The 18,146-nt window shown below is 35.9% G+C and overlaps 4 protein-coding genes across 12 annotated transcripts; 2 read left to right on the forward strand and 2 right to left on the reverse strand.

Annotated features, from left to right (window-relative positions):
• The first annotated feature begins 1,042 nt into the window (after positions 1-1,042).
• LOC108373794 (heat shock 70 kDa protein 14) lies at positions 1,043-2,780 on the forward strand. Its single transcript, XM_017629739.1, has one exon. The coding sequence runs from the start codon at positions 1,159-1,161 to the stop codon at positions 2,710-2,712; it is 1,554 nt and encodes a 517-aa protein (XP_017485228.1). The 5' UTR covers positions 1,043-1,158; the 3' UTR covers positions 2,713-2,780.
• A 30-nt stretch (positions 2,781-2,810) lies between these two features.
• Prim1 (DNA primase small subunit) lies at positions 2,811-14,233 on the reverse strand. Of its 8 annotated transcripts, none has more exons than XM_017629747.1 (4): positions 14,154-14,233; positions 4,344-4,493; positions 4,098-4,254; positions 2,811-4,031 (listed from the first exon to the last, which is right to left on the reverse strand). In XM_017629747.1, exons 2-4 carry the CDS (start codon positions 4,474-4,476, stop codon positions 3,011-3,013), a joined length of 1,311 nt encoding a protein of 436 aa, XP_017485236.1. In that variant the 5' UTR covers positions 4,477-4,493; positions 14,154-14,233; the 3' UTR covers positions 2,811-3,010. The 8 variants fall into 8 exon arrangements, with proteins under 8 accessions (XP_017485236.1, XP_017485230.1, XP_017485234.1 ...); XM_017629741.1 differs by lacking the exon at positions 14,154-14,233 and adding an exon at positions 13,744-13,878; XM_017629745.1 differs by lacking the exon at positions 14,154-14,233 and adding an exon at positions 11,567-11,639.
• On the reverse strand, positions 9,636-11,381 carry LOC108373796 (UPF0183 protein CG7083). The gene has a single exon (XM_017629748.1). It carries the CDS (start codon positions 11,232-11,234, stop codon positions 9,930-9,932), a length of 1,305 nt encoding a protein of 434 aa, XP_017485237.1. The 5' UTR covers positions 11,235-11,381; the 3' UTR covers positions 9,636-9,929.
• On the forward strand, positions 14,163-16,524 carry LOC108373797 (trafficking protein particle complex subunit 3-like). 2 transcript variants are annotated; one of them, XM_017629750.1, is made up of 3 exons: positions 14,163-14,336; positions 15,622-16,032; positions 16,254-16,524. In XM_017629750.1, the coding sequence occupies exons 1-3, from the start codon at positions 14,298-14,300 to the stop codon at positions 16,338-16,340; spliced, it is 537 nt and encodes a 178-aa protein (XP_017485239.1). In that variant the 5' UTR covers positions 14,163-14,297; the 3' UTR covers positions 16,341-16,524. The 2 variants fall into 2 exon arrangements, with proteins under 2 accessions (XP_017485239.1, XP_017485238.1); XM_017629749.1 differs by lacking the exons at positions 15,622-16,032; positions 16,254-16,524 and adding an exon at positions 14,424-15,615 and having other exon boundaries at positions 14,246-14,336.
• Positions 16,525-18,146: the final 1,622 nt, after the last annotated feature.

Genomic DNA, 18,146 nt, shown 5'->3' on the forward strand with positions numbered 1-18,146 from the left:
GAAAATTCAACACCGCAGAATTTTTCTGTAGTTGTATCCCGTAGCGCAGAAACCTTTAGATTTTTCCGTGTCACCTGATTTCTTCCTTCTATAGATGGTTGCCACTTCGTCAGTTTAGCAGATGGTAAAAAAGGGACAATTTCCAATTCAAAATACGTTTAAAATATTTGAAATTTACTATTGAATAAGGTTTTTTGTTGAAAACTAAGTAGTTTATATTTAGTTACGATCTATTATAGCATGAAAAATTGTAGTTGAAAAGCTAAGTTTATGAAAAGGCATTGATGAGTGGCAACACTGTGGTAAGCAACACTGAGGGCTACAGTAATAGACAAAATTCTGCGTTTAACAGGTCTATTCTGCACGTTACCGAAGATTTTGTAACCGGAAATTTTTATTACCAAAAAATGTTACCAGTTCTTGTCACCGCGATTCTGGGAACGTTGGTAATGCAGTTAAAGTATTCAGCAATTCAGCTATGAAGAATTGTGCAAATTCTGGCATTGCATATTTCACGGGGCAATACTTTATTACCAGCTTATGAGATGGTAACAAAATTTACCGGTTACAAGAGTACACAGAATACGAAAAGGGTTTAAAAATTGACAGGAACTTTATTTACCGGTTACAAACTTTTTATTACCAGCGCAAAATAGACCTGTAAGTATACGTTCTGCGTTCTTGACTAATTTCAGCTTTAGTCTAGGTTCAGACAGAGAAACTTTTGTTGCGGCAACTCGTTACTTGTGGTGAGAGGGAGTGACGAAGAAGGGGGCAGGGCACCGAGTTAATTCTAGTTGGCCGTTCATAGCTGATAACAGCAATTGTGTAAAAAAGGATTGCTCTGTGTGAACGCGGAGGGCAACAACAAAAGAGAATTGGCTGGAAAACTTGAAAATATTGCCACGCCTAACACGCTCTTATCTCTCAGCAGTTTTAAGGATATCGGACTTTTATTAGTAACTATGCATGACACTTTTTCATTATTGGTTTTTACGGCTCCCCCTAATATCTGTAACGACTCTGGAATTGTTCACAACTGTCAAAAAAATTGCATGCGACTTGGCGAGAACTTTTTGAGAACACGCGCTCTTTTGGTAAAGTACAACACGAAACTAAACATAAAATTTAATAAATTCCTTTGATTCTTGAAAGAAAATGTGGCCGAGATTCGGTATTAAAATTGGGAACAGCACCTTGTGCATTGCACACGTTAAGGCGGATGGGAAACCTGAAGTAATTGCGAACAAGCAGGGTGATCGCAATTCGCAAGCATGCCTTCTTTGGGATGGCGAGGAAGAAATCGAATGTGGCTTGACTGCTAAACAAAAAATGGCTACACGTCCGAAGCAAGCTGTAGCCAATAGTTTCCAATTATTAATGCCACGAGACTTGGATGAGGAAAGACTCACAACAGCAGTTAAGGAGCTGCCATGCGATTATGATGCTCTCAGTCATACTTTCCAGTTAAAATGTCAGATACAAGATGATAAAAGCGATGAAGTAAAGGAAAATGTACGGGAATTAACGCCATTCGATGTACAGGTAGCCCTCTTTCGGGCGGAACTGGAGCTAGCACGTCAATATCATAACGTTGCTGAAAAAGACCCCATCGTAGTGCTATCGATACCAAGTTATTATCCCAACACTGCTTGGCCGGAATTAGCGCTTGCGGCGAAAGAGGCAGGATTTCATGTAGCGCAGGTTATAACCGAGCCAACTGCTGCAATACTTGCTTACGGTGTAGGCGAGCAAGACGCATCCGAAAGCAATACAAATGGCGATAATGCGGACAAAACGCAATACGTGCTAACTATTAAATGTGGTGGTTTGAACAGTCATTTTGCATTATATGCAGTGAGGGACGGCCTCTACACGCAGTTAGACTCTTATGGACCGTTTCCTATCGGTGGGCAGCATTACACAGATGCGTTAGTGCAATTCATTTGCGAGGAATTTAAGAAAAAACACAAATTAGATCCGCATGAAAGTCGGCGGTCTTTGGCAAAGATACGCAATGCGGCTTCCAACTGCAAGCACATATTAACAACTCTTCCCTCAACCCAAATATATATCGATTCACTAATGGACGGTGTGGACTTCAATGCTCAGATGTCACGGGCACGTTTTGAAAGCCTTATTCAGCCGGTAATTAACAATTTTATGCAGACATTGAATGATTGCGTTGAGCGGGCTACGGTGGAACACAGCGAAGTAAAAGGTATCAACTCAATTGTGCTACTGGGTGCAACAATGCGTATCCCGAAACTGCAATCTGTTATTGCAACAAGATTCCCAGATGCGCAGTTACATTCGACAATTTCTGCGGACGAGGTAGTTGCTATAGGATGTGCACGACAAGCAACTTTCCTTCATGCCCCATTGGAGCAAGACTTACTTGCGACAGAAGAGCGAATTTACGTGGAAGAGGACTTGCTGATTTGGCACGGAAATGATGAATCAAACGCGCAAATACTTGTTGGCAAGGGAACATCGCTGCCGCGTAAAGTACAGCTCGAGCTAAAGCAAGCCCAGGGGTCAGAGGGAGGCAGCGTCATCCGTGTGAGAGCTGGTGGAGAAGTTAACGAAGTGCCTTTAGAAGGTGCTACACCCGCAGATAATGGCACCTACCGCATTGAGGCAGATATCGATTGCAAGCAGGTAGGCGCTGAAGCCATTCGAAAACCTCAATTGCGGATAAGGGTACTTTAAAAATTTTCAGCATGCTTTAGAAATCATTTATATTAAAATTTGCTTAGTATATTATTTGTGTTATTGAATTGTGGAATTTTATTAAAGAAAACATTTCTTTAATCAAAAAATTTTTTATTCAAATTTCTTTCTGCCCAAGGAAGAAGCAGTCATTTGCCGAATAAAAAATAGCGCTTTTTGCTCAAATGTTTCAACATTAAGTTATATAAAAAAGGTATACATACATACATCTTCCAAACACACTTTTTCATATTAAGTTGTACATCGTTTAGATTATGGAAACACTTGTGAATGTCGATTAAAACTCCATTTTCTTATCACTTACATCTATTGCCTTAGCCTTCAAACTAGTTTCTAACTTGCGCAAAAATTCTTCAAACACAACAACTCCTTTAAACATGCTTGTCTTTTTGTAATCTTTAATCCTGCTTTTATCTTCGGGCCCACTTTCTTGGTTCTTTGATTTATCATCGAAGGCATTAATCTCCTGTAATAACTGTGCAATGTTGGGCACAGTGGTGGGGTCGAATTTCGCAGCTGCATGGCAATTGAATGGCACACATACCTTTCCAGTTCCTGGATGAATACAAAACGGTGATTTCAGCAAATGGTTCATACCTTTTGTAACATTAATATCCAAGCGTGGGTAAAGAATTCCCAACTGAATTTCTTCAACAATGTTTTTAAGTTTTCGTGTCCAAATGCTGACTGCGCCCGTTCGCATAGAATTCGCATAACGCACGAACGAAGCCCATACCACTCGAGAATGCACACCATCTTCAATTGTTTTCTTTAAATAAACCTCCACATCATTTCGCGCCGTCTCATCCGGAATCATCATCAGCAACTTGGTAATACCCTTAGCATCGCCAAATAAATTCTGATCTTCTAATACAATCTCGTCGAAAAGTGGTTCAACGAACTTCAACGCACGGCGAACACTATGATGCATACGTTCGAAGTTCTGTACGCGCGCTATAACCACACCATTAATTGTTACAGTTGTAGAAATCTGCAGATATTCAGCAACTGCAGAGCGACCTCTCGAATCCAAGTGTCGAGCATCATAGTCGCATACCCAGCCATGTACACCACGTCGTCCAGAAAAGACCCAGAGTATATGCTCGAAACCGAAATCCTCACGTAAGGCAGCATCAAGCAGGCGCGCTGCTAAGGCCATGAACTTCCAGCATTTCAAACAAACTGTTGAGCCAGTGCAACAGGTACGCACTTCATTATAATCATCCATATCAATATCGAAAACCAGCTCGCGCTGCACAGGTTGCATGGCCGTTGATGTGATACGAAAGTTCTTTGGTCTGAAACATTTTTAACTTATATAATAAGAAGACTTTATGTTGGAAAATTAAATCATCGTCGCTTACTTGGTATTCATAACGGGGCCAATGTCAATTTTATGCGGACAAGTTGTGCAGATATCGTTTTCCAACTCACTTTGAGTGTCGTAGCATCGATATCGAATGTAGATATCATCGTGAAGAGTGTATGAAAATTCACGGTTGGCGAAGATACCACCTTCAGCTGAAATGATATTCGACAAAAAAATATTTTAGTTGCTAAAAATAATTTCTGCCGTGAGCTAAGATGTATGGATAGACAAAACAACTTACAAAGTCCATATGACAGCCAACGGTAAAAGGGTTTATGAGGAAATAGGCGCTTGTAGTAGACAGGCAGCATATCCGGGAGTATACTAGGGTCATACTTTGGGATCTTTTCCTCTGCCTTTATGTCTTCAGGCATTTTGGAATATTAATTTGCTGAAATGTTCCAAGAAAGGTATTTAAATTGAAATTAATTAAACAGTAAAATTATTGTTGGTTTTAAACTACATATTAACTGAAGTCCACCTCCCCAAAACAGGTTCAGGCAAAAAAAAAATCGTACTTTCTTGAAAATTCGGTGAAAACGTTTGCTTTTTTACTTTTAAATGTGTGGCTTATTTTGAAATCCGATGTGTCGGATCCAATATGGCGGACAAAACTTAAAAAAAAAATATTGGATTTATGTACATAAAATTTGGTACTCGGGGATTTTTCAATTCAAAATGGCGAATTCAATCAGTATTCGGCTATAACAACTATGTGTCGTCTTAGCCCTATGTGTTAGTGCAGATTATTGTTGAAAGACGCAGTGTTTTCTGTTAAGAAGGGTTTTTTTTGCAATTCTTCACCACGCCTTCGAAGATCTTTAGGGGTCAACTTTTGATAGTTTTTCGCTAAATTCCAAAGAATTGACGTCTTTACGAGATTAGGCGCCGTATTTTTTGCTGCTTAGGATGTTCTAGCTTAGTATTTTCGAATAGTTTTTTTTTCTAAATACTTCTTCCTCCTTAAAAATATTATTTTCATGGCCGTTGCTTGCGAGCGACTACATAAAAGTTTCTTGGTAACCACGTATTAGTCGAAACATGATGCATCTGGAAGACATATCCAGCTTTCTATGATTTTCGGCTTCCTTAAGGGATTTCGCACAGCTTTTAACTACATACTATGTGTGTACGGGTAGGTTCAGACGGCGCAGCAGTTGAGCCCAACCGTTGCTAACAAAAAATTAGTGATCGTTATGAGTCTTCTGAACGGCTTGATACATTAGCAGTCAAATTCAACTCTCAAAGGTACACACCAACATGTTGTCTCTAATGAGTTGTCTCAAATGATCAGAAAAATATTACGATTATCTAATACGCAACTGTTCAGTTGATCAGAAGTACACAACAACGCGTTCAGAAGGTGCAATCGCAACAGTTACTGAGCTATTGCGCTTTCTGAACTTGCCCTACCTCTACTTGAGAGAATTCTAAAAAAACGTTCAATGGTAGGTACGAAAAAAATGCCCCTGTATATACCGATTTTTTAACAACGTGAATATCTGGCTCGCACTTGTTTTGCACCTCTGCAATGTAATCACCGCTATCCAATTTGCTTGTCGCCTCACTCCCTTAAGCAGGTGAAATTTCCAGCCAAACTAATTTAAATATATAGTATTGTTCGCGTATACTTCCAGTAAATATTATCCAGCAGCAAAACTTCAACGAATTGCCATATTTTCTCTCCCACAGAGAAAAATATCAAAAAAGTACAAACCGCTGATCTACATGTTGTTTACATCCAACAGTACGAAGCAGAAAATATAAGATAAATATGTGTATATTTATGTAGATTAAACATTTTCCAAGAGCACTTTGTACTTAACGCAAAGCTAAGGAAAACGGGTTTAAGTTACTTGAGATCATGAAATGAAAATACACGGTTCTTGGAGTTGTTATCGTTATTATTTTATTTAAATTTTTATTACTTTTTTTACTTAAATATATTTAATTTTTTATTACTTTTTATTAAATTTTTTACTTTTTTTTACATTATATTATTTTTATCTAACGGAATAAAAATGTGCAAGTACAATTAATATAATAAAGTAGAAACTTTAGAAACTCAATGCAGTTATTAATAAAAACGTAAACACTCTATAACAGCCCAGTCATGTTAGCTCCATAAATAGGGATAAGCTTACAATATTTCGCATAAAGCTGAAAATTGGAACGAGTGTTGCGAACACCATTATGAATGAAATGTCAAAAATTCGCATCGATCCCATGTCTGGAGGTGATGGAAGCGGATTGAATTGAAAGTAATTAGAGAAAACTATTCGTCTAATTTAAAAGAAATCCCACCTGTGGCACTACACCATACTTAGGAAGAAAAATGGGGACTATTGGCATTTCATCTATAATGGTATTTGCAATACTCGTAGATACCAATTTTCAGCTTTATGGGAATTATTGTAACCTTAAATGTCTAACTTGACCGGGCTATAAGTGCTCGCTGCAGTGACTACTCAGCCAAACAGCAAGCATTTTACATGTCAAAATGCTGTATATACAGTATCTAGTCATCGAATTATGACCGATAGATTTTTTAATAAATATCTAGTTTTCATTTGAAATTTTCTTGTTTGGTGTGAAATTTTGCAGAGTTTGTTAATTTATTACTTTATGCAAAAATTTTAGAAAGTCTGCAAAGTTACATCTAAATTTTCAACTCTTAAATCAGAGTTACAAAAACTTTTTGAATACGCAGTTTTATAGCCCATTAAATTCTAGTACAATGAAGTGCAAATTTAAAGTTGCTATCGCGTTTTTTTTTTGGAAATCTGATTTAAAAGTTGAAAATTTAAATGCATCTTTGCAGATTGTTTATCATTTTCGCACAAATTATGAAATTTCAAAATTCTGCAAAATTTCAAACCAAATAACACAAATTTGGAGTGAAAACTATTAATTTGTTAAAAAAACAATCTATCGGTTATAATTTGGCGAATAGATACTGTATTTACGTAAGTTAAGATACACTATTATATATATATGTATATGTATAAGCATGTATTTATGTAAACTTATATACTATTTTTCCAAACGGTGATTTATCTTAACCAGAGATCGCAAAAACAACAACTGTTCTAGTATGTCCATAATGCAAATTATTTAAAGAGATAAATAGCAGTGTTAGTTTTAATAGTAACTGGCAAAGGAGCGCTGTTATGGTATTCCTTGGTGAGAAACTTGCATATTCGGGGAAAACACGATTCGAAAAACCTTTTCATTTTATTTGACTGACTTTAATTGGTATAACAGTTTTTTGGAATAAACATTTTCACAAAACATTGAATTTTTTAACGCGATAACGGTTACGCATAACCGAACTTAACTATTTGCCTCAGCGAATGGCAATCAAAAAGTGATCACATCCCATTATTAAATTTCACCAGAAGAGATATGTACAACTGCATGCAGATAATTAGAAACAATTTGTTTTGATAATTTATAAAAAAAAAAATACGTAGAAAAAAATCGGGTATGTAATTTTAAAATTATAGGCCATTCAATTTTAGTCGATAATTGTGGACGTTTAAAGCGGCACAAAAACCCCACTGATATTTGAGTTTTTTTTTTTGTTTTGCTGACGATGTTACACATTTTCTTTAATACAAACTAAGTATGTTTGAAAAATTTTTTATATGGAATAAAATTAGCAAAAAAAAGAAGAAAAATCAAAGAGATTTTTGTGCTGTTTCAAACTCACCCAATATGGTACTAAAATTGAATGGGCTATACTTACGGTGACCAACCGTCCTGTATTATACGGGACAGTCCTCTTATTTGACCAATTGTCCTGGCAATTAATTTATTTTATACGGGACGCCTAGTTTCTAATCTGAGTGTCTGTGCTTCGAATCGAGGAACACATACAGTAATCAAAATATGAATTAGGATTCTACATTTTAGCAAGGTTCTGCTGTTTTTCTTTGGTTTATTACTTTTTTTAACTAAAGTTCTTTTCCTAACGAAAACCATATAAATCCAAATTTCCGACTTTGTGCAAAAACTATGAGAATTAATTCTGCAAATTTTCACCAAAATTTCAACTTTTTAATCAGAACCTTTAGAAAAAATATTTGGCTGCAGTTTTGTAGCTCATTAAAATTGAGTATAATAAAGTGCAAGTGCAACGTGCAGCTCATTTGCTTCCCTATCAACAAATTGTCGAACATACCAACTTTGTATGAAAACAAGTAATTTTTAGCAAAAAAAAAAACCGACTTAAAAATATATATATATATCTATATATTTCATGATCCAATGATTGGATCTAAACCAAATTAGTATGGGACACTACCTTTCCGTTGCAAAAAGAATTATTGAAATCGGTTGNAGAAAGATATGCGGTAACATACAAAAAAAAAAAAAAAAAAAAATATTCCGACGAACTGATAACCTCCTCCTTTTTTGGAAGTCGGTTAAAAATGCGTAGCGCCGTCGACAAAAAAAATGCCAAAAATTAACGGTAAGTCCCAGCTACTTAAAACTTGCACTTTATTGTATAAAAATTTAACGAAACTTTTGTAAACAATTTTGTGGAGTAAAAGTCTCCAGAAAGATATCCTACAAATTTGTGAGTTTACTATAAGGACGCTGTTCCGGGCTAATACATACATCTAAGATTATTAAAGAAGGTGTTAAGATCTGTTAGCTTTTATGGAAACAATTAGCAAAATTATGTTTTGTCACGTATTCGGCTCGCATAAATATGGTCACCTTAGCTATAATATAAAACTGCACATCCGATTTTTTTTTTTGAAATACCGATTGAAAAGGTTGCAATTTGATGACCATTTTTTGAAAATAGTTGGATTTTTTTTTTTAATTTTGTACAAGGTATGAAACCTTGGCTTATATGGTTTTCGTTGTAGCATAATCTATATATACTTTCGTAAAAAAATTAATTAAAATTATTAAGAACAAATTTGTTGTCAATAAAGACAAATAGTTTCTGATTATCTGTACGCAGGTGTATATAATTTCATATCAAAAATTATAACTTAGAAAAAAAACAAAGAAATGCGTAATATTGCACAGTGAGAAACTTTGTCTATTAACAGCATATGCAAGCATGTGAAACAGAAATTTTGTCGGTTAACCGGTATTTGCGATCTCTGAATTTAATTCTACTCTTGTTACGTAAACATTTACTTATATATTATGTATGTATGTATGGTTTATTAACATATATTCAATGTCTTCAAACTTTTAAACGATTTTAGCCGATAAGCGTTCAATAGTAAATAAAATTGTTTAATAATTGATGTAAAATGGAACAATTATACATATATACTACATGCATATGTATAGCCATGATCGCGCTGCGGACCACAGTCAATTAGGCAACATTAGAGCGACTTTAAGGCAAAGGAAGAAAGCAATAATAATAAACAACAAATTATAGGCTTTGGATCGAAATAAAAACTCTCATGTGTACAAAATCACAGAAATATTTACATACATATGCATATTTACGTGATGTGAATAAAAACCATCTATTTTGGCTGTACTTTTACACATTATGTTTTTTTTTTTTCAAAACTATACATCTTTTGCCAATTGCTTCTTCCCCAACGTCCTATCGCTGGCAATGCTTGTTGGTAAATAAAAATTTAAATAGGTATGCTAAAAAGTAAAATTTGCTACATAATGTTTACAGTGACCACTTATTTTCAGTTATACAGTTCTATTATCTGTTGGCTTATAAATATCTTTTCAAAAATAACATATTTTGAACTGAACTCATTTAAGATTCTTTACGAGTTTAAATCGCTTAGTTTTTAGACAAAGACTGATGTTCGATCGTTGTTGTGTTTTCTCACGCAACTGTTAAACGAATGTCCTGCATTTTGTGCTGCTGATAAGAAGACTGTTCGATTTGCTTTGTCGGTGGAATCGTGCTATACAAAGTGACCGAGGCGATATGGTTGTTTGTCATCACCTCGAATATAACATCTTGATAACCGTAGCAGAAGGTTGCACCGAATGGATTGGCAGTGTTTGTTGAGCTGGCGCGATGGAGCACCACCGGACGAGCCGATGGCACTACCGCACTTATCTCGTCCCACTTAGCATATGCAGTAACTTCTATATCATCGGTTATATTCCGATCGCAATTAATATCTAATCCATTATCAGAATTCAAACTAAACTTAAATTCACAACGATGGTACATATTAAAGTTGAAATGTCCCGGATAGTTTGTGTGCAAAACAAATTTCTTGCAAGTTTGTGTTCGAGCATCAAACAGTACGTCTATTCCAAGCGTGAAATAGTTGAAAAATGTGTCACTGCGCTTACTCTGTGCTTGTCGATTTACACTCGACGAATGTATTTTCATTTTATCTTCGCTCTTAAAAAAGATCCGGTTAGGCGCGCCCAGTTTCTGGGCTACATCTTGACAACTGTCACCAAAGAGTATTTCCCTTGTAAAACACTGCCGCCGCTGTTCCATCGCGCGACTGGAGCCCTCAGTGAAGAGCTTCAGTTTTAGACCCTTGGTATAACCATTTGCCGTACGCAAGACAGTTACTGAATCTAGATAGATTTGCCGATGGTAACAAGAGAGTGGAAGCGGAGGAGCCCGTGTCTCAGAAACGTTACTACCGGAGTAGAGTGACATTTTCGAAACCACAGGCGATGCTCCACTTAAGAAAATCAGAGATCCTAAGCCATGTGCATATCCTTCTTGTAACTTGCTATCAACGGGGAAGAAGAAGCTCAAGCCACGAAAGTGCAACGCAAATAGTTGTTTCGCTGCATCGTATACTCCTGGATGAGTAGCTCCAAAGGAATGCTCAATTTGTTCAATGGAAGGCAGCACCTCGGGGGAATTGAAGTGTACTCCACCGTACTTCAGTTTTACCAACTTCATATTGAATACTTCAATGGTCTTTAAACGTTGTACAACGGGATCAAAAATCAAGCGAACACCATCTTGCGGCAAGTTTATTATGATATCCACACCAAGAGGGTTCGTATCAGAGTAGAGTACTTGCACACCTTTAATAATTCCCACCTGAGATTGTATAATCGCTATTGCTTGCGAAAAGTGCATGCCCAAGACAAATTCCCAAGCATCACACCCAAGCGACAACTCTGGTACGATTTCCAAATCCAACATTTTAAGACTGCAGGTGTTGGAACTTTGCAATGGTGCACACTAATTTGTTGTCTAAAGTCCTGGATTTGGCAAATGAGATCAATACAGTTGAAAATTTGTATGGTCCCCGACACTGGCACGCCTAAAAGTTTTTCATTTACTTTGTGTCCAAAAGAAGCTCCTTTGCCCCTGAACTTCGTTTCTTCAAACCAATTTTTTATTTATTAATTTTTTTTTTTGTTACTTTGTGCGTTTGTGTATCGTTTATAATTTCTCGCGTCGCAAACTGAAACGCAAAATATATTTTAGAAAATCCCTTCGATAGAAATGAAAGTCAGATGTTTGGGTCTTACTTGTACACTGTTATCAGTAATATGGTTTGATTATAAAAATAAAACTCTTTGAATCAAGGTAAATAAAAGTAAAAATAAATTCAGTTTCTCGATTCGACGTAATACACACAAATCCACACAAAGCACCCAGCAAAAAAGTTTTGTGATTAAAGTGAAAACAAAGACAACAGCTGAGTAGAACATGGTTGCATTCTCATCAAAAAATTAATGACACGACATTTAATTTATAAACATTTTATATGTCCCGGTTGATATCAGTTTAATGTTTTATTCATCAGGCTATATAATTTTAATTGTCTCGACAAGAACGCATTTTTAAAGAAATTTTTAAATTAATTTAATGGCGCGGTAAAATGAAAACTGAGTTGTCAAACTACGAAATGACAGCCGATGTTAAGACGGCGATGGTAAGAAATTCGGCAAGATAGATATGGCTTAGCAGTGGAAAATTACGGCTTTCACCTCACATTTCTGCCTGCAGAAGGTGGAGACGTGGGGTAGGCGTTACTTGCTGTCTCCATAATGGGGAATTTTCATGGGGCGATTTTTCAGGCAACTTTTACTTGAAAGCAACAATCGTCTGGTGTAAACGGTCTTTCAACTACTCGCTTTCAATGAAATTGGTCGGCTGCCTACTTTCGTTCCACTTTTGATTGAACAAATCGCCTGTGAAAGTTGAATCATGTAAATTCCCCATTATGGAGCATACCGCACTAAGGACCAGTTTTTCAGTGCACGGCCGTGGTTTGAACGCATTTTACAGTTCAAAACATAAATAAAATGGCTCCTCGACGAGTATGGTCGTGCTGACCTGTCGAGTTTTTATAAAGCAAATATTAGATTAAAATACACACCAAAATGACGTCGTTTCATTTAAAATAACATACAACTTTAAATTAAGCTTCATTAAATATAACTGAAAGTTTTGAATCAATGGGAGATAATACTATTAAATAAAAATTACATAGGTAAAGTAATACACGTGGGCATAAAGAAATAAAATTGCGATTAAATGGAAATGTTAAAGCGTACCGTTGAAACCATGAAAAAAATATAGTAAGGTAGAACCGCTGAGAGTTACGTTTAAAATTCTTGACGTTTCCAAACAATTTAATTTTTAAATTTACTCACAGACTCACATACACATTTTCATTTTCAATCTCAAGCAAAAACAATTTCGAACAATTTCAATTTTTTATTTTCAATTTTATATGATTTTAAAATGCTGGCAAAAAAATCATGGCCGACAAATTGAGAGAACGGTTCTACCTTGCAATGTTTTTATCAAGGTTGAAACGGTACTATCATATGAACAATTTAACTGTATGAACAAGTGAACTAAGAAAAATTTATTACCATAACAGTTTTATGAAGCGAAACAAGAAACACATATTTAAAAAAAATTAATTTTTAACATTGTTGTGAGTGTGAAAATGTATCGATTTTTCGTTACGACATTTTGGAAAAATTACATTTTTATTAACTAATGTCATCTTTGATCATCCGTTTATGTAATTTTTACTTTCATTGCATGCTTATGCAAAAGAATAAGCTATAAGTTTCTTGTTAATTGCGTGAAATAGCCAGAACTACCGCAATGATGTGAAGTCAATGTTTATCGAAAGCATGCGGTGAAACATACAAACACATATCTAATTGTTATGCACTAATTTGCTTTAAAAGAACAAGCATGAAATTTACCAATTATTTGAGCATTTATATACATATGTAAATCATTCCAATTATAAAATTGTGATGTAGCCTTATTCGAATTGTAATACGCATTTAATTTCATCTTCAAATTCAAATTATCAAAATCACGCTCTGCCCTGAGCTCTTATTTTTTACATATTTCGTCTTTTTTCCTTAATTTAATAAAACAATTCTTCCTAGTTACGAGACTAAATTTTAAGTTGATACTTAAGTATGCGAGAATAAGCATGCTTCGTACTTTTTGCGGTCTACACGTGCGGTTTCTTGCATGCGTCGTCACGCAAACGAGATTTTCCAGCACGTGAAGACGGCCGGTTAGTGCGGTCGTGCCTTGAGTGTACAGGATTACCTCTACTAACTTTATAAATGAAACTAGATGGCAGCACAGAAAGGCGTTCTTTTTGGCGCGACACTTTTTGCTATTTTCACATACTTTGGAACAAATGTGTAATGGTAATACTCACGATGTTAGCTGAAGTAAAGCCCAATATTTTTACCCGATTCTTATCTAATCTCGCCCGATTTAACTTAGCTAATTTTAATGAAACACAAATCGAAATATAAATTTCACTAGCAAAAATGAGGGAGCCTCGCGAAGCAACACCGGACACTTGTGAAAACAAACAAAATTGACAACAGGGTTGCACGAACTATTTGGTAGCATTGATATATGTAATGAATACTCATGAAACGAACTATGAGAGTTGATTTCATTTGATATAAATGTGTCAACACAAAACGAATAATAATTTAGTTAACGCAAATTAATGAAGCTTAGTCAATTTTCCATAAACTCCTTTTGTTTTAATTCAAAATCGTACTCTTAATTGAATAACAAAGAAGTTTTTGAAATCTCTTCCCCAACTGAACTCACCTTTTCACATTTCCCCACACAAGATAATTGAACACACCCAAACTGCCATATTTTCCACCTTCACAATTTGTTCATAAAAACGCCGAGTTTTGCATAGTTTTTAAGCTTTCCCTGCAGAAAAGTGAAAAAAATTGGAATAATATTATGTCTAGACAAGCTTCACGTTTCGATGCTAAAAAAGTGGTAAGTTTCTGATGTGCCACAATTTTTATATACTGATAGCGGGTAGTCACTGTCGAAGGTTCGCTTAATTTCCATTCGATTTTGCAGTAATTAAATGAGAAGCCAAAATTGATTTTACGTCCCAAGCTAGCAATAAAGTTGCATGGATATAAATAACATCTCGTCTATCATTAAGCAACAGAAGCCCACTGGAGCTGTCACTGTTGTCACTCAAAACAAGAAAAACTTGCAAGACCAGCAAAAAATACAATTGATCCCTATGATGACCGCAGGTGGGACGCAAATTATTATCGGGCAATTGCCACAACAGCAGCCACAGGCTACAGGAACGTCCCAAGCCACGACAACCGGACTTATACCCCTTCAGGCAAATCAAATTATGTTGCAACAGCCCCAACAAACAGCACAGCCAATGCAGCTACTTCAATTGCCAGATGGTCAAACACTATTTTATCAACCAGCAGCAACATCATTGACCCTTGATCCAAATGCGACAACTGCACAAGCTACGCCACAGCCGCAACTTATTAACATAAACGGCCAATTAATGCAAATAGCGACAACTCACCCGCAGGGCACTGCCAATAATAATACTGTAGGCCAGCAAATTATTATGGTCCCACAAGCTGGTACCACAACTGTGACTGTTCCGCAAACTGCCACATCGGTATCAGCACAGCAAACAACTTCTGCCTCTGCCGCAAATACCAATACAAATGATGTGCAAGCGGAAGATGACTCTAGTAAGGGAGAATCTGAAGAGGAGCCTCTTTATGTTAACGCAAAACAGTACAAACGGATACTGATAAGGCGACAAGCTCGAGCTAAACTTGAATCTCGTATACCGAAGGAACGCTCTAAATATTTGCACGAATCGCGTCACCGTCATGCAATGAATCGCGTACGAGGCGAGGGTGGACGATTCCATTCGGCCCAAATAAAGAGTGACTTAGGTGGATCTGGTTCTGGTAATTGCGAATCACAAATGCAATCTGTGCCGACACGTGCAACTATACGTGCCCCACCAAAGTTAATCGCACCACATCAAACTCCAATTCCAGCACCTACCCCTAGTATAACCATCACTCCAATAAAGTAAAAACATGGGCAGCACAAAACCAATTATACCAGTTAAAAAACTTTAGTTTTAGAAATACATATATTGAGATTAGGATCTACTTTAATAATGATTTGTATGTAAAATAAGTATGTATGTACCTAGATGACGACTATCCGCTATCCAAATTACGCGCCGTTAGTACTACTAATATTTTATTATCTGCAGAATGCTGAGTTCTTAACGCTCACCTATGGTGCGCTTGTAACTCAAATGCTGCGTGATTTCGAGAATGTTGAAGATGTAAATAAACAACTTGAACGTATTGGCTATAATATGGGCATGCGTCTAATAGAAGATTTCTTGGCACGAACATCCGCACCTCGCTGCTTAGAAATGCGCGAAACAGCGGATCGCATACAACAGGCGTTTCGCATGTACTTAAATGTGCAACCGACTATTTCTAACTGGTCTGCATCCTCGGATGAGTTTTCGTTAGTTTTTGAAACAAATCCTCTAACGGAATTCGTTGAATTGCCCCAGGATTTGACCAACTTGCGTTACAGTTCCATACTCAGTGGCTGCATACGCGGTGCATTGGAGATGGTACAACTGGACGTGCAGTGCTGGTTTGTTCAGGTATATGACGGATGGTATAGATGACACTCATTCATACACACAATTTAATTTAAGGCAATGTAAAACAAAAAATGATTAAATTTCAATATTTGAGATGATGTTTAAAATAATTAAAGAATGTTAGATGCATGCATACCCTTGCTTGCAACTTTAAAGCTAAAAGCTAATTTTTAAGCTAAATCTTTAATTTAAATATCACCTTTTACTCTTGTTCACGACAGGATCAACTAAAGGGTGACAATGTGACAGAGCTTCGAATTAAGTTTGTACGCCGCCTGGAAGATGCTATACCTGCTGGTGAGGACTAAAAGAAACGGTAGCGCCTAAGCTTTGAGTATTTTTTATATTAAGTTATTCATAAAAATTTAGTAGCATTCCTGCCTTTCATATTGCTGCGCGAAATGTTAAGAAGATATCGATTGTTCGCGGTTTATTAAAAATATTGACATATTTACATATTGATAAAATAAATTTTTGGTGGACCAACAAGAACTTATCTCTTTGATTAAAAATAGTCCGAATGGTTATATTCATAGCACTCATTATCAATTCTCGCTTGGCCACGAAAATTGGATACATCATTTATCTTGTTTGGTTTTCATAAGTAATTTTATAAATTGTCTACTTGTTCGAGATTGGCGTTATAACCGCTTGAACGATTTTGGCCGATTTCAGCATGGCATGACAGTCGTGTCTCTTCTGTGCCAAATGGGTTATGTTTATTGATTGAATCAGATCTTTGGAAATTATATCCTATTATAGACGACGGCCGCTGAGGTAAGAAGTTAGAGGTGCGTACTACCATTCCATAGGACCTGGGTTCAATCCTTGGTCCAGCAACATGTAAATTGGAAAAACCGTTTTCTAACAGCCATGCATGGCAAACCTCCGAGTGTATTTCCGCGACGAAAAACCTTCTCATAAAATCCATTTGCCGTTCGGAAGCGGCATAAAACTGTAAGACCCTTCATTATTGTAACGACATTAATAGGCACATCAGAAATCGGAGATTTATTTTTATTATTATAGATGTACGTGTGTATGTATTAAAATGGTTTCAGATTTCTATTCAGTTCAATGCGTTAACGCGAGTTGAAAAATTTGAAGTCACCCATTAGGGCGCTTGCGGCCACGATTATGCTTGCAGCTTTCACACCCTGCTATACGTATACGTATATACGTAGCGTAAGCCCAGAAATTAAAACATTTTATTGAAATTATATTCTTTTTATTAAAAGCAAATATTTCAACAAATTACAAAGCGATTCACTAATAGATATAGTTATACAAAATACAGGCACTATTTTTTTGTTGGCTTTTTCCTTAAAACTAGAAACGAAAAAAATAAAACACTCAAGTACTTTGGCTTATAAGATGCATTGATACATACCAATTATTATTATTATAAAATATGTATAACACATCGTTAAAACTGCAATACCAGATGGCAGAGGGGGCACAATATAGGTGACGAATATATGTATGCATGTATGTATAATTTCTAACATTTCGTTTTTATTAAAACACAAAGCAAAGATTTAAAATTTAGTTTTTACCCATTTCTTTTGTCTTAAATATAATTGTACATAATTATGGCATTTGGAGACATGTATATGTATGTTGTAGGTGTCCACAATTGAATCGGTTCGATATGAAAATTTTGATGCAGTTCGGTGCATAAAATTTGCCATATCAGTAGAATGCTGACTTATTCCCTTTGGTAATTAACCGATTCAATTATAAATTTGTCATCTGCGATATGTATGCATGTGTGTATATTCATACATACATATGTATGTAGACAATCAAGCCAATTTATATCGAAATTAGCTAATCCATTAATTTGAATAATAAAACACAAAGACTTTGATTTTTTACTTTAAACGTGATTTTAAAATACAGCAATCACGTAACTGCATTTTTTTTATAATTGAAAGCAGCCTTGTGTTAAACATTTTGGACATATTGAAATTCGTATGTTATTATAAATGAATGGTTTAAAATTGTATAAATTTGAATATAAAAATCTTGTAGACATTTAATAAAATATGCCAACACGAATATAAAATTAATGGGCGAGTGCAAATCTTAAACTTAGGAACGAACTTAAACCA

This window comes from Rhagoletis zephyria, unplaced genomic scaffold (genome assembly GCF_001687245.7).
Source record: "Rhagoletis zephyria isolate East Lansing unplaced genomic scaffold, Rhagoletis_zephyria_1.1 Rzeph_scaffold_07036, whole genome shotgun sequence".
In the NCBI taxonomy this organism is placed as follows: domain Eukaryota; kingdom Metazoa; phylum Arthropoda; class Insecta; order Diptera; family Tephritidae; genus Rhagoletis; species Rhagoletis zephyria.